This window comes from Anopheles funestus, chromosome 2RL, assembly GCF_943734845.2.
Source record: "Anopheles funestus chromosome 2RL, idAnoFuneDA-416_04, whole genome shotgun sequence".
In the NCBI taxonomy this organism is placed as follows: domain Eukaryota; kingdom Metazoa; phylum Arthropoda; class Insecta; order Diptera; family Culicidae; genus Anopheles; species Anopheles funestus.
This window is the reverse complement of record NC_064598.1, coordinates 6,770,134-6,786,532: the sequence shown is the minus strand read 5'-3', so window position 1 is coordinate 6,786,532 and position 16,399 is coordinate 6,770,134. Positions and strand designations below refer to the sequence as shown.

The 16,399-nt window shown below is 41.3% G+C and overlaps 2 protein-coding genes across 2 annotated transcripts; both read right to left on the bottom strand.

Moving 5' to 3' along the window:
- Positions 1-13,122: 13,122 nt before the first annotated feature.
- Positions 13,123-14,878, bottom strand: LOC125766425 (WD repeat-containing protein 5). Its single transcript, XM_049432385.1, has 3 exons — positions 14,413-14,878; positions 14,234-14,330; positions 13,123-14,159 (listed from the first exon to the last, which is right to left on the bottom strand). Exons 1-3 carry the CDS (start codon positions 14,542-14,544, stop codon positions 13,345-13,347), a joined length of 1,044 nt encoding a protein of 347 aa, XP_049288342.1. The 5' UTR covers positions 14,545-14,878; the 3' UTR covers positions 13,123-13,344.
- A 121-nt stretch (positions 14,879-14,999) lies between these two features.
- LOC125766448 (NADH dehydrogenase [ubiquinone] 1 beta subcomplex subunit 8, mitochondrial) lies at positions 15,000-16,068 on the bottom strand. The gene is made up of 3 exons (XM_049432423.1): positions 15,917-16,068; positions 15,499-15,722; positions 15,000-15,434 (listed from the first exon to the last, which is right to left on the bottom strand). The coding sequence occupies exons 1-3, from the start codon at positions 15,999-16,001 to the stop codon at positions 15,219-15,221; spliced, it is 525 nt and encodes a 174-aa protein (XP_049288380.1). The 5' UTR covers positions 16,002-16,068; the 3' UTR covers positions 15,000-15,218.
- Between the last annotated feature and the right edge of the window lie 331 nt (positions 16,069-16,399).

Here is a 16,399-nt window from a genome sequence, read left to right as displayed (position 1 = left end):
CCAAATGTAACCAAACCGCCCCCGAAAAAAACCTTACCGTCTGCAACCCAAAAATGACAGAGAAGGTGAAAATTATTATTACTTTGCTTTTAAAATCATTTCCCTCCCCAAGACCCGACCCCGGGAGTGGGGTTTTGGTAAGGTGTGGGAGAGCATTAAGGGTAAGAAGGTGGATAATATTTTAATATCTAATTTGCTTCCGTAGCAGAAGCACCAGATGCCAGAGGTGAAGATGGCACTGAACCGACAAATGAGGAAGTAATTTAGAAAAAAAAGGTTCACTTCAAAACGTTTTCCGGTGTGTGGAGATTTTCAAATTGGGAAAAGATTTCTCAGAACTGTTTGTTTGGCTTAAGGAAACGGATTGATTGTGTTAGAGAATTTTAATGAAACTTCATTCATCCCGCAGCAAAAGCGATGAACAGAAAGGTGTTTAAAATATTACGTTTTAAATCGCTTTTAACATTTCCAGGAATTTTATTTCAGTAGTACAAAGCAGTTCACTTGAAAAACACCATAAGTCTCGATTGGAAGGGGGGTTGCTACCCTCCCCAAAAGCCGAAAGCCATCTTCCTACAAAAGACCGGATTGTAACTTTCGCTATCGTTTCACGAATCGCAAGTCGCATCATCTACGCGAGCACATACCAGTTTTGCGCTGAAACGCGGGACCAAATCGCACGTTAACGCCTATAGCCGAACACTTTCTCTGGTGATTTTTCCAGGTTTTTCCTGTTTGTCGCACGCCGTCGTACGCCGTCCGATCGACCATCGTCACCATGGGCATGGTATGGCGGAACCAGTTCCGGTTGTCCGGGGGTAGACCGAATCGAAAGTGAACTCGATCGATGCAAAGCCCAACCAAGGGCACCAGAATGAATGGCGCAGGAAAGGGTTTGGGGTAAAAATTGCGACCCGATCTCCGAGGCAACCGGTTTAATGGATGCACTTACCATGTCTCCCGTACGGTACTGGTTGTTGCAATCGGGTTGGGTTTTGTTTGTTTGATGCAGCTGCTGCTGTGAGGCAGGAAAGTTTGCCGACATCCTAATGGCCGGGGGGGAATCTAAGCGGATGCACGCTGCATTTAGCACTGCAGAAAAGTGACCTTTCGATTGATGCAACAAGAGGATGAATTTTATTGACCTATTATAGATAAGCTAGCTAGATGCGAGGAAGTGGTTAATAATATGAAAGGTTTAGCTTTTGCTACGAAAAGTTACTCTATTCGAGAGTGAGTCAGATAAAGGTAAATAGACTGCAGTAGCCGACCAACCTGGATTAAGTACTGGAAAAAATATTGGAGTATATGAAAAATAAGCCAGCAAATCCTGATATATGAGACATCAAGTCCTATAGTTGCCAGTTCTAACATCTAGAGATTCATGCAATTTTATTTACTTTCACTAACCCTCAAGAAGTTGTCCTCTAGTGCCGTCGTGTCGATACCTCGATATATTTTTGGAAATGAGAAAATTGATATCATTTCTAATTTTTTTTATTGAAGTGGAATATACAGAGGTAGACGGTAAACCTTTCCTTCCCTCCGAGATCTTGGACAAATTGAAATTAAAATTTCGTACCCAAAACATTCCACTTCAACTTGAAAAGATTCCAGTTTGATGCCTGATATTGTTATCATGATATTCTTAATCTGATTTAGTGTTATTATTTTTTCTTAAATTTCTATCATCCTGGTACATTTTTTTTATTCCATTAAGAAGAACCTTGAAATCTATCTAAAATTCAATTCACATTGTTTAGGAGACATTTCCTTGATTGAAATAATAAATATCATTAATCGTTTGTAGAAGATGAGGGGTATTCATGCTGTCGTGCCTCGTCGTTCAGTTTAATGCATCGCTAATCGAGAAATCTGGTGTTATCTAGGAATGCCTGTCCATCGCAAGGACTCTCTTAGCCGTTAAATAACAGAGCCACACGACGTAGGAGATCGTTACACCAAGAAAAAGATACCAACGACAACTTAATATGTGTATGCGTTGAAGAAACTGAAAACAGCAACGCATTTTGCATAATTTGCATCATCAATTCGCTTCGCTTCCCGCCCATCGTCAACCATCTTTAGTGGTGGATTATCCCCCTATTAGTTTACCCTCGTTTGACAGCAAGAGCAGCAACAGTGCGTGGAATGATTTTGCAAAAACACACACCATTTGTCTATGTTTCCACACCAGAAAAAAAAACAAACAAACATACCGCCTTTAAACGAAAGTAACACACATCATTCACACCTTCACCATCGGCAATGACACAAGAACTGAGGCTGTGCGATTATGCAACACAAAACGGGCGCCGAAGATGATGCCTTTGCGTAGTACTTCGGGCTCCATTGGGATTGGGCACGTTTAACGGTTTAGCGCAAGAAAAAAAAAACAAAAATAAACAGCCCATTCAGTGGGGCAGGAGTAGTAAGCCATCCCTTCGCGCAAAACGATCGTAAAGTGTTTTCCGATCGTTCGTACGTCGTGCTTGGGAACTGAAGTGGCGCCTATGTTGCCGTATCCGGCACGCGAACATGATGACCATAGAAAATGCGGAAAATTGGTCAGCACACTTCACAAAATGTAAACGAGCGAACGAAAGATGACTGCACACCCTAAAGACCTAAAACGATGTTTAGCGGCCCAGGAGATTAGCTTGTGCAAATGGTGGCAAGATGGCAGTAAGCAGCCAGGAAGTTTCATCGCAGCAAATCGCCACGCGTAATCGCCATCGAATCGTGTTACGGGTTTTAGTGATTCGTAAAGGATCGATCAATTGATTTTCCACCAGAGTTACGTCACGTACACATGATGTTATTTTCCCAAAAAAACGGCCAATATTCATACACCTGAAATGTGTTAAAAACAACAAAGATCGCACCCAAAAACCCATCACCTTACATGGGGCCAATGAAACAATTGATCGTTCGTAAAATCCATCCTCCACAGTGGATGCTAATTTTCGGGAATTAAAACATACCGAAAAGTGTCATAATTTTGTGCACCAAAAGTGCATTCCGTGCATTTGTGAGAGCTTCAAACGTGAGCTAGTTGCATGTGCTACATCCGGATGCCTGTGCTTGTGTTTGGCGCATTTGGTCCAATGCAAAATGGCAATGCATTTCCGCACGCCGGATGAAGATATCGAGACAGCTCCAACTGCGGTCTCTCTCTTTCTCTCGCTCCATGTGGTGAGTATGATTTGCTGCAATTGTTTTTTTTCGCCCAGTCAGATGATGCGGTGGTGCGGCTGTAGCTCTTAGTTAGACACAGCATTCCCCGGAAGCGGAAACGCTCAAAAAAAAAACCTCCCCGAACCAAACACCACGGCACGGGAAGCACACACTCCCATTATCACAAGTGGATGGAAGAAATGGGGGAAAAAAAAGAATCAAGTAGGAAAAGGGTGGTGAAAAAGAATGCTTGAAAAAAACAACACTCATGAAGTACAGACACAAACCAACGAAAAAAACAAGGAAAAAAATCCTCTTCCACATATGCACATTTCTGCATTGTCATGAAATGCATTGCTTTCTGCATTGAGGTTTGAAAACGGGGAAAATGCATTGTCCAACCGCATCTAATGTTGGTGTGGCCGTTGCAGTGCAAGTAGGCAAGCCTTAGCATCCCATTTTACTTCATTTTGTGGCGCTCGCGCTACACCTCATCAAATCAACCAACTCGCGTGGGAGAAAAGTCATAATGAGCGCGTATACTTCCATTCCGCGTGTGTATTTGTACAGGAAAAAGGGAATAGCACCCCTGGAGAATCCACAAAACACTTCCTACAAATTGTAGTTGTTTGTTGGAAACAGGAAAATATTTGATGCAAATTCTTCAATATTTCATACTTATGTAGAAAAATGTTTTGCCTTATTTGTTGTGACGTATAAAACACTAACATAATGATAAATGCCCATCTCTGGATTGGGTATGAATGGATGTGCAAGAAATGGCTTTGACAGCATCACATCAGTCATTTGTCATACCTCATCTCTTACAAGACAAACAAAACCACACACTGACACAAAGATAAAATAAGGCCGCTTGCCTTAAGGATCAACAACACAGACACAGACAGAAGGTGTCGGAAACGATTTAGGCACAGCATGACCCCATTTCCATTCATGAAACTTAATTCTCCATTTCCCAAGGATTTCCCAACACCCAAGTTCGTGAAGAACTCGGCAAAGTGGGAAAGAGACACCGAGGAAGCTGTAATGCATAAGCCCCGGTACGATGGTTATGATCAACCAAAGGTTTATCTATTCCCGCCCCATCTGATGTACAATGTTTGTAATGGCAGAACGGGTTTAAGCACGTGTTAAATCCTGTGTAGCACGCGGTCGGCTAAAACGGGACATTCATTCAACTCAATTTTGTTTTGCCATTCGCTTCCGGTTCGGGGGTTCACGGTTCCGGAAGTATCTATCGGAGGCAATGGTGGTATCGTCTTGCTTGGTAAGTCCATCATTATTACTGCTATCCTAACCCTTCTCAGGACACATTGTCCTGAGCAGACCACTAAAAGACGAGACCGCGTATCAGACGGCATGAAGCGGCTCCTCGTGTAAATTTGTGGAATGGAAACCACACGAGCTATCTTTCCGTTTTCGTTGTCCTATTTTGGGACGACTTCTTACCCGGGTCTTATCAGTACCCGGCCACACAAAACTGACGGCTGACGAACACACACACACACACACAAACCGAGAACTCCAGGACCGGGAATCTGCAGTCAGGCTGGCAGAGGCCCGCAGTCGTTAAAATTTCATTATACACCTAAATTCTACTCTTGCGAGGCCACACCACACGTACCGTGGAGGGTGACTCCTTTCGCCCACGGAACAGTTCCGTTTGCTCGGTTGTGTTCTGGTATCTCCGGGCGTGCGGTCGCATACAGCTATTTTAATCGCTTACGTGGAAAAATGAGCTCAACGTGGTCATACACGTGTGCGAGCGTGTGTTTGGGGGGTTTTCCCTGGAACACACGGTCCAAAGAAAAGGGTACATTCACATCCGTCCCTGGTCGGTCGGTCGCTGGTCTTCGCCTCAGATGTCGGCTACAACGGTTGGTACAACGTTTTTTGGGCAACACAAATCAGGGCGCACACAAACTCAAACAGAAAAAGCATTTATGTCGAGTTGCGTTCCGTTGTGTGACTGACCACGAAAACTGACGCACCCGGGTACCTTGGTGCGGGTTGACGATAGAACGTGTGACGTACGAAGGTCTGTTTGGGGCTTTCGTCAGCTCATTAATTGCATTAACACGTCGTCAGTGTTTGTGTTCATGGCATTAAAACCATTCGCAAATACTTATCCTGCTTCTCGTCAGTGGCTGGACATCATCAAAAAATACCATCGACATTACTGTGTCATGTTGAGGACATTATAAAAATTTGGAAAACAATTTCTTCACGTTTTTTTCTGAAGCTTACGCATATGAAGAATTATTATAAAACCTTTTTTTAATTAATAATGTTTTCGTTCCATTTTTCAGTGATTGATTTAACTGATTGCGTGAAAGAAATTTTTTTTTCGAAAAAAATATTATACATACAATAATATTTTTAATGTCCCATCTCAACTCACATCTCAGCACATGCTGTAACAAATCTACCGTGTCATCTTCGCTGCGGATGATTTAACACACACACACATACACCCACGTGGGTACGTGGCTTGAGGAAAACGGAAAAACAAACCCTACAAATAACAGCTTCCACCGAGCTTTGCGCCAACGATGAAGTACGTTGGCGTTTTCACTTTTGCTTTCAATCAACCGTTTGGTACGCGCCTGGTACTGGTGCGCCTGGTTGTGGTCGTAGGCGCCCCCGTTGCGGTAATTGTTTTCCACTGGCGTGAGTGGCGTGTTTTCCTATCTTCCCCATTGGGGAGGTCGTACCCACACTAAGCGTTACATAACTTGGGCACGGGAACCGGGAAACATTCCGATAGTAGCGACCGTTTCAACTTGTTTTTCGGAACAATTTGCTGTGCGATGCAGAACGATTTATACATACGTTCGATGCATGAGTTTATGTTATTTCTCCGAACTTATCTGAATATTTAAAAAAAAAATCGAGTGCTATAAACCATGCTTAAAACTAATCCTTGATCAAAGCATGCGAAAAACACTTGCAAATTTCAAATCAAAATTGCATCGTCCGTTGAAATGAAGGTAACATAAAATTTCAACATCAGCGCTGGTACTAGGTACTTCCAACATTTCGTGGAAATCATTTATTGGCCTTCCCGTTCAAAGGATGCTAAAATAAATCTATTACTTTTCCGCAGTAACAACATGACTGGTAGCAAATGAAACGTAAGCAACGAATCGTTGTGAACCGTGTTCTCCCCGGCGGAGTTTTGCAAAAGTGATGCAAAACAAAAAAAAAAATAGGTTGCACATCTCATCGCAAAACGGTTTTATTCGAGTTCAGATTTCGAGACGCATACCTCCGGGGCAGTTCATACATTCAATTAACCTGTATCACTAATTCCTACGAGGGTTATGGATTTTTTAACCACCCCCCGGTTTGCAATTGAATTGAAAAATAAAATGGGACAAAAGCAAAAACCGGGGTAACCGGGGATAGAAAACTCGGACCATTTCCCTCGTAGTTGGATGCTTTATTGCAAGGAAGGGGCTTCCCGGACAACGGGAACATAAACTTTCAGCTGTACAAATGAAATAATCAATACAACCAAAAGTGTATTTTTCTCTCCTTTTTTAAACGTACTTTACGTAAGCCGGAATGATGTAAAAGTTTCTGGAATGCTTCTTGTGTATGACCTTCCGAAACACTTAATGCGGGAAATTTTGTTTGCAATATTTATCTTAAATAGTTTAAATGTCAACCACTTAGTTGTTAGCATTACTACTAATTACCCGCATGTTGTTCAATAAACGCTTCATTCTCTGCGTGGTAAATAAAAACTTCACCGTCCTCGTGATGAAGTGAGATCCTTGGAAACAGATAGTTCTTCCATCCGTTCCGATGCCAATTTACAATTTTTCACTCCCTTTTGCACAGCCACAGCCACATCCATCCATTCCCAATGCCCGTTCCCGCCCGTCAATATCCAGATTCAGCGCACAAAGTATGAACCGGAGACGACGATGGACCGATGGACGTTTTATAATTTGAATAATTGATTTATCTCAGATTTTCTCAGCAAATTCCTAATTTGTTAACTTTTCACGCTTCCTTACAACCGTCGGCCCGGCCCCGAGTCGTCCAACTCCATTTTGTCTGAAATTTTGTAAATCGGAATACAGCAGCGGTTGCTGGGTTATGTTAGTAGATGGCTTTCTTACTTCATCTTGGTTTGACCGGTGTCTCTTGCCGAATAGTACAAATACACTAGAAACACGCACACACACACTCACAACAGTAGCAGCTGTTCAACCATTTCATTTGACTAGCTAAACAGGTTCACTTAGCATTTCGAATTTCGGCCAACTAGATGGTAAACGAATAATGGACGGGTCAGTTAACTGGCTTGACAAGTTAGAAAAGTGGTGTAAGTGAGTAACAGTCACTTTTCATTACCACCGGAAATGGCCATTTTCTGTTTGTGGTCGTGTGCTTATAGGACTTCTACATTTATCTCTCTCTCTGACTTTAATTTAACAAATATTCCTTTAATTTAATTAGCACAATAAAGCCATCATTTATTGCGCGTTGGAAGCAAAAAATCACACAATCATGCAGCACACACGTTGCTATGGCATCATACATGCATGCTCTGCGTACTTGATAGTATAGTAGGTGCCACAAATCACTACTAGCTGTCAAACATATCATTTGCGCCCTCTAGCGGAACCGGCAAAAAGTGCTTTCGTTATTATTTTTGCGTACAAATTTTACGCTTTTTTAGCAAATAGTTTTTTGTTCGGCTTTTAGCTGATATAGTTTCATTTCACTCATGAAAACAAACAAAAGAGCGGAAAAAACGTAAAATTTCCCACCAAAATAATGGATGCCGCTAGCAGCTTTGCGCTTCTTCCTAACCTCCTAACGTTTGCTCCTATTAACCTCTCTGTGACCACACTTTTTGGGGGTGATGGTAAGTGGCGCAAAACTACCGATAAGCCTGTGATACGGCCAATGATTTTCACACAGACTTTTTTTTTCTCCTCGTCTATCTGCCCACACATTTCCATTTCAACTCAGTGTTACTCTGTTTTTTGCTTTTTGTTATTTTCAATTTGTGGTACCACCCTGTTTGTGTTCGGGAAAAAAGGCGCTTTGATGAGGTCGGGGTTTTTTTTTTGCTGGTTGCTGCATGATTATGCCGTCCAACCTGGCGGAACCAACTGCACAAATCAACACAAATTATCGGCCGCGCTTGATAAAGATACATTCATTTTCCATTGCGACCCGTTTTCCCCTTATGCTGTGCCGTGTTGCAGAAGGCCTGTCATAAAAGGGTGGGTCATTTTTCTCGGCAATTAAATAAATTAATGTTTGAAAATAAAAGCTCCCGATTTTCGCCGTCCACCCGTCAATGGTGGATGGTTGTGCTGTTGGAACGCGTCAGCAAGTTTTGGAAGCCAATTTCAATCAGGCGTGCTGTCTGAGCTAATTTGTAAACGGTCGTATTGGGGGGGAATTGTTTTTTTTTACCGTGTAATATAATCGGACAGTCGGGAAAAAATGATTTGGAATTGATATGAAATTTTAAAACTGGTTTAGGAATACAATGTATTCGTAGCAGAAATTCCCGTCTATCCTTGGTTTAATATTACACTTTTTATTGATTTTCTATTGATTTTAAAAAATGAAAGCTACCTAAAATGTTTTAATAGAAAGTATTTTCATGAGAAAGTAAAACAAATATTTAAAAACAGGTTCAAATGAAACCAACAAACTAAAAACTTTATAAAAGAAGATACTTTAAACAAATGTTTGATAAAAAAGAAGAAGAAAACGAAAAAGGTTCTCATTAAGTAAAATCAAATGACCTATAGAACACTTGATGAAAATGTGTTGCAAATCGTATCTCAGCTTTCAAGAATATTTCGTTCTTTTTTCTCTTTACCTCCGTTTGTTTCAGTATTCCTCCTAGTATTTAATCTTAATTTAAATTACATACAAAGGTTAAATTTATCCATATAACAAAACAGCCCCAGTGAAAGCACTGTGGGGGACACTAAACCATCCCGCAGGCTGACAACTTCCCGCGGAAATTGCAAAACAAATACCTCTAACGTGTCCACGGGCACTCGGTGGTCGTGTGCCATATATTCATTACCTAACCGGTGGGAAATAAATATGACGAGTGTCTGAAATAGTGCACAATAAAACGAACTCTCTTTTCCATCAAAGGAAAGCAAAAAAATACCCCTAGCTGGTTGATATAATAACCATTTTTGGCAGCACGACATCGATTACGATCATCCCCTATCCAAACTTAATGAACTAGAAAAGAAAAAAAAGTTTCTCTCTTTCTCTCTCTCTCCCTCTCTTTCTCAAAGCTTTTACTTCACAATCACAAATGAAAACGAAATTCACGTGGTAATGATTTACATGTCCAAAGGGCACCAAAACGACCGGACGGATTTGTGCCATTTTTTTCACTTTCATTCAGTTTACTTCGAAGTGATTTCTTTCGGATTTCGTTAGCCTCCGGTGCTGCATGTCAACTTCCGGTGACATGTCCAAGGGACGGGCAGGTTTGGTGAAGGTAAGCGGCAAAAGGGGAAACTGTTGGACACCTGACACCCGATGTCACACCCGGAGTCGTATCCAGAAGCCGGGTTTGTTTCACCATTAAAGATTTCCTCTCGCACGCACGGCCAATGACCTTCGGTCGTCAAATGGAAGACCGGGGCTGGCAACTTGCTCTCGATCTCGTTTTTCGCTGCTTTATTATGGGTTTGGTGTTGGCAGCTTTTTTTTTGGTATCGTATTTCTTCTTTTCTCCTCTCGAACCACGTTGGCAATGTCTTCTGGCCGGTAAACGAATTTCTCGGCCAAGATATCATATACCAGAGGAGGAGTGCTTCGTACAAGGTGTCTTGAGATTGTGATACTGGTTTCTTATCCGGTAATTGGACCATAAAAAAGGGAAAAATTGCCGAGAACTGGCGGATATTCAAATGGTTTAATTGTTTGATGAAATCGTATGTAAAAAGATCATAGAATAATGATAACCTTTAAGTGATCATCATCATTATTCGTTAATACTTTCATTCACGACACACTTTTAACTCATCAATCTACCTCAGTGTATGTAGACAATTTAAAACTGCGAATCTAGTTCTAAAATCTAGACTAAAATTCCTCTAATTCTAAAAAAAAAGAATAACTTTTGGCACAGACATCTGAGGGCATGGCCGTCCAAGAAGAAAATGTAGCCATTGGTGCCATCTATCGACCACAGGTTAAAGATTGGAGATCCGTTGGATACCTACCGAGTTATAGGCAAAAGTTGGTGCAAAAATGAAGAAAATTTTCATTATTTTGAATTTTTTGATTTTTTCATTATTTTTCACTCTTTTTTTTATTTAAAACATTATTTGAGTGAAAAGAAACTTATTGCAACCAATTGGCATTAAAATAAAACAATTTAATTTTTTTTGCAAAATTTCCCAAAAAAATCGTAAGGGGTAAGCCTTATGAAATTTTCTAGTTAAAAATTTTTTTAAATTTTTTTTCTGATTTTTTATTCTTTTTTTAATTTAAAGCATTATTTGAGTGAAAAGAAACTTATTGCAACAAATTCGCATTAAAATAAATCACATTTAAAAATTTTGCTACATTGCTCAAAAATGAGGAAAATTTTACATTTTCTCAAACAGGGTATGGAACTTGGTTCCTCGAATAACTTCTAGCACAGACATCTGAGGGCTTGGCCGTCCAAGAAGAAAATGTTGCCATTGGTGCCACCTATCGACCACAGGTTAAAGATTGGCGATCCGTTGGATACCGACCGAGTTATAGGCAAAAATTGATGCAAAAATGAGCCTTAGCAGATTGAAAAATTTATAGATTTTTTTATTTTTTTTATTATTTTTTTAATTTTAAGCATTATTTGAGTGAAATGGAACTTATTGCAACAATTTCGCATTAAAATAAAAGGGAGCGCGCACAATATGATGAGCGGAGCGATTTAGGTACCTCTTTCGCTCTTGACCCAACACTAATCAGAATACAAACAGATGGATGATCAAGATCCACATTTTTCATTCTTCCAATCAAATGCAAAAAAATTGGTTGCATAATAAATGTTTCATCAGTTTAAGTCGTTTATCTAACAACCTAACAACCTCTAAGATGTCTTGTCCAATCCAACGAAAACACTTTTGTAGACAGTGACAAAAAAATAAAAAAAAGATTTCAATGATAGTGCACGCGAAGAAGGTGTAATGAATCCACTTAACAGCGTATAGTCATGAAAAAGCTCGTGAGCAGAGGAACTTGTACTTGCTTTACTCTAATTACGATCAGAGGTTTTGGTAACATTTTTTGTTGTAACTTGAAATTTTCCTAAATTACTTCATTAGTTTCATAATAGCCATTAGCCATGTTGCTGCAAAGGAGAAAAAAATACACAAACACTATGATTGTCCCCAATATTTTGTAGCAGTTTTGTAAGTTACAAGATCATTCTTCCAAAAGAAACATTTTCGAACGTTCACATTCGAAACATCAACAGATGAAGCTTAATCCATGATGCGAATCCATCCTCCATGACAGTGTAGTATCACGATCACGATACTCCAAGTACGATCTTACATCATTGTTAAGCCATGCCAATGCAATAAATGCAGCACCCGTTTGCAATAAAAGCAACTCACAAACCCCCTTTTTGGTCAATTGCACAACTTGGAACGGTTTTTTTTTTGTTTGGAATCGGAAGGAAGTAATGGCAGCCACAAATAAATTAATAACTCCATTAGTACAAAGGCCGCCACAAAACTGAAAGCTTCCGAAATCGATCGATTCGGCCTAGTGGAAATCTTCAAGATCGATCTGCAGCAGCAGCAGCACAAGAAGAATGGACCCACAAGTGGTGGGAAGATGCTGAAGTGCATAATTCGTTTATTACGCTGTTACGCTCCTAATAAATCACGCCTAATTTCTCTCCGTTTTTTTCCCCTCGGCCTGAGTGAAACTGAGTTTTGTTTTGAACCATAAACTGGATGAATCGAAAACTGGACGAAATAGATCTGTGATTGATGCGGATAATATACCGCCGTCCCGCAGCGTAATTACTAATCTGTCCTTAGCGAGGGAAGATCTACCGCATGATGATGATGGGGTTGCTGTTCCATTTATTACCGGGAGGAGGCGGTGGTTTGTTTTTAATCGATCTTGTTGCTCCCTCACCGTTCCCAAAATGCTACGAAATTATTAGACTTGTTTGAAAGCACCCGAAGCAAACAAAAGCACCGCGTGCTCCCGATCATCAAAACTGGCGTACTCCTTCATAATGTGCCCGAACGAAAGTGAAACTTTTGTTTTCCTTCGCTGTTGTGTTTGATTGACTCTCGGTTTTTTATGTTTTTTGTTGTTGTTGTTTGGCTCGTTGTCGCCGGTGGCATTATGGAACATAAATTACAGGGGTACGTAAAAATAGATGCCAAACGGCAGATACACGAAAATAAATGTCCCTTTCTTGCTGTTATAATTGATACATTGCCGGAATGTAGAAAACGAAGCACCCGCTAAAATCAACGCTAATTTTTAAACGACATTTGCAAATTTACCAAACGAAACGCTAAAAAGATGCTTTTTTGGGGGAAAAATAATACGGCGACAAACGAACAATGGTTCCCATAATCGACACTTTCACGCATAATTTTAGCTTATTTGATGCGCTGTGGGGCGAAGTAAGGGAATGAAACGGTAACGTAAAAAAAGCATGAGGCAACCAGATTAGCGGTGATTCTTTATGTGGCTTATAATTTATGTTACCAGATAACCACTTCATTTTTATTACACTGACCGGAGCGACTTTCAGAAAGGAATGGAACGTTACAACGCCCCACCGGGAAACGTTTGGCGTAATGCTGGTGCTTTTTTGACTTGATTATGCTAAAGATTTCTTTTTTGACCATTCTTTTCTTAAGTTCGGAGAAAAATTAAGCGCAAAAATCCATATCTTGTCTTCAGCTATGTAATGTAGTGTACGATTAGTTTGTATATTATTATACACGAGACGTCGAATTCTTATAAAACCATTCTGAATCTTCCCTTACCATGCTAAGAAGTCATAGCAACCTTTCTGCCAACCTGTTGTATGTAATGTATGTAAACGAAATGCTTCATTCGCACTTTTAGAAACGTGGCAGTGCCAGCGAAAAGAAGACCACAAGACACACTCTACGTATCGCTCTTCCATAGCTTTATCGTCTTATCGTTCTCGAGCGCGGCCGACGCGATAATGTTCTCTGTCGGGTGGCAAGCCGTGCACAGTACCGTATCCGTGTGGCCCTGCAGCGTTTGTACGATTTCCTTGCTTTGCAGATTCCAGATGTACACCATATGGTCCTCACTGCCCGACACAATCCACTTGCCGCCGGTGACGGAAAAATTGGCAAAGATGCAATACTTTTCGTTGCGATGGCCCGTGTACGTCTTCAGACACTTGCCCTTTGAATAGTCCCACAGCTTAAGCGTGTTGTCGAGTGTGGCCGCCAGAATGTACTTGCCGTTCGGGGAGAACTTAACAAACGAAACCGGTGGATTGTCGTCGTCGATAAGCGTTTTCAGACATTGGCCGCTGGCAGTGTCCCAGATACGGCACAACCCATCGTAACTGGACGAAACGATTAGTGAACCGTCCCGGTTGAAGTGTACCGCCGACACCGGGTCGGAGTGGGCGGGTAACGTCTTCAGACACTTCCCGGTTCGCACGTCCCAGATGCGCACCGATTCGTCAAAGCTCCCCGATACGATCAGATTACTTTGCGGGTTGAAGTTGCAGCAGAACACATAGTTGGTGTGACCCTTCAGCGTTTTCAGACATTTGCCCGAGCTGAGTTCCCAGATTTTGAGCGTCTTGTCATCACTGGCCGTCACCAGGAGGCGACTATCGCTTGACCACGCCACATCACTAATCCCTAGCTTGTGTCCGGAGATTGTTTTCTCAAACTTGCCATCATATGCGCCCCATATTTTGATCAATTTATCAGCAGCTGCAATTAGACCACAATGGGAATGATTAGCCCGGGAAATAGTGACGGGGAATCAGATGGATGGTTAAACTTACAGGAACTGGCAAGCCATTCACCATTTGGGCTAAATTTTACCGCCGACACTGCCTTTGTGTGGCCGGCTAGCGTGAACTTGAGAGTATAGTTTGGTTTCTGAAAATGAGAATAGGTTATGAGTAGAGAATTCTTCCTGTATTATTTATAACGGAGCCCAGCGTGGCGGTGCTATACGTACAACCGAAAGCGACTGCCGGTTCTGACTAGACGGCGCATGCTGACTCTGAGATGGTGGAGGAGCATTTTGTATCGGGGTTGGTATGTGAATCGGATGTCCACCGTGTCCGACCGGTCCTCCTATCGGTACCATGGTTCAGGATAAGGTCCTTACAAAACACAAGCCAACAACTATTCGAGACTCCGATGCTCCCGGTCTCCTATGGACTGTTGGTGCGCAAAATATTATCGGTAAATGGTTGAACTGAATGTGCCAACCAACAAACTAACAATCTGTTAACTGTTTATGAACTTTTAATTGCAAAGAATCCTCTTTTTGGTATAAATTTGCTTTCTGCAGCGATAACGCCAAACCCAAACAATCAATCTTTGCAAGTTCGCGTCTTTTTTGCTGTCAAAGCGGAAATTTCTGCTCGACTTGTTCGAGTAGTCGAAATGTCAATTTTGGGATGCAGTTTTAGTACTGGATTTAGAACACAAACTCGCCGGCATTGTACTAAAACTGGGTTCTTTCATTTTTCTTTCAATTCGCTCAAAACCGAGTTTAAAGGTACATTAATTAATTAATAAATGGTACGAATTGAGAACTGGGCTTTGTAATTAGTTTTTATTTACATAGCGCACATAACAACTGTTGCAATCTACGTTGTTGTATTGACCAGAACCGGTGGTTAGGTGATTGTGGAACCAGCACCACTCGCCAGCAGTGAAAATTGTTTAGCTGTTTGTTTTCACAGGATGTTCGCAATGTTTCTATTTAGATGCAGCGAATTTCTTGCTATTCGTTCCAATCTATCCAGCGCTGTTCTACTTCTTGTCGAACGTGTAGTGAGCCTTCCCCTCGTAGGGATACTGCTTGGCAAGCACTGGTCGGAACATTTTGTAATTTTCAAGCCAGTAGTACACAGCGAAGCATCCGGCCATAACGCCCAAAAACGATAGCCAGTAAGTCTTCATCGGGTACCGCAACGGTTCCGCTGAACCGTAACGATCTTCCGACCATAAGTCGGTCTCTGCGTGGAGCTAAAAAAGCGCACATTTAGTAACCCACATCACAGCACTGGAATAATGGCACCAGGGAACTTACTGTATCATGAAGATTTCTCTTCAATTCCGGAAAATCATATGGATAGTAGGGATCGCGCGCTTCCACTGGTACGTCCGGCAGTTTCGGATAGTCTCCGTAACCAAGACCGTCATCTGCGTAGGGCTGATACTCCGCCGTTGTTAGTCCATATTTTTTGGCCGCCAATTCACGATCCTTTTCCGTTTCAGGGAATTTGCTGGGCTTATAGTCTTTGTTCCAGCCATCTAAAATCGGAAAGTTCAATGCATGCTATTGAATTGCCTCTGAGTTGAAACGTAAACAAACCAAAGTACTTCTATGCGACAGTCTGGCGCTTGTCACGAAAGTTACGTAAATTCAGCGCATCACATATCTTGCCCAAATTGAACACTCCAGACTAAATTAACAATTACACCGATTCTTCACTGCAAATACTTACGATTTCTTACGCTCGTGTACAGTATTGCTGGGTTTCGGTTCGAGATTTGGGCCGCAAATTTGATTCCCTTGATCAATGCTGCCATTTTCAAGAGGTGTTTTTTCGTCGTATTTTTCGCGAGCAGAACTTTTTGACAGTTCGTGTGGAATGTCAATATTCGCTTTCAAAAACCCAGCCAACATTCTGTTGTTCGAATATTCCTTGCGAACAATCGCATTTTTAACCTTCAAGTAGGCAACCGGATACCCGGGTATTTTTTTCAACTTCGACCTGCAATAACTTTTGATTCATTGATGGTATTTACCTGAAATTTTCAGTAGCCTCCCAACTTTTTATTTCCGAATTTTGGTACAAAAATTGTAATTTTAAACAAACAGTAAGTATTTTATTTTGATTTATTTTAAACTTTACCACGTAAGTTGGCAACCAGCATACCCGGGTATTCCATACATTTTGTATGGAGAATGACGTTTCTCTTCTTCT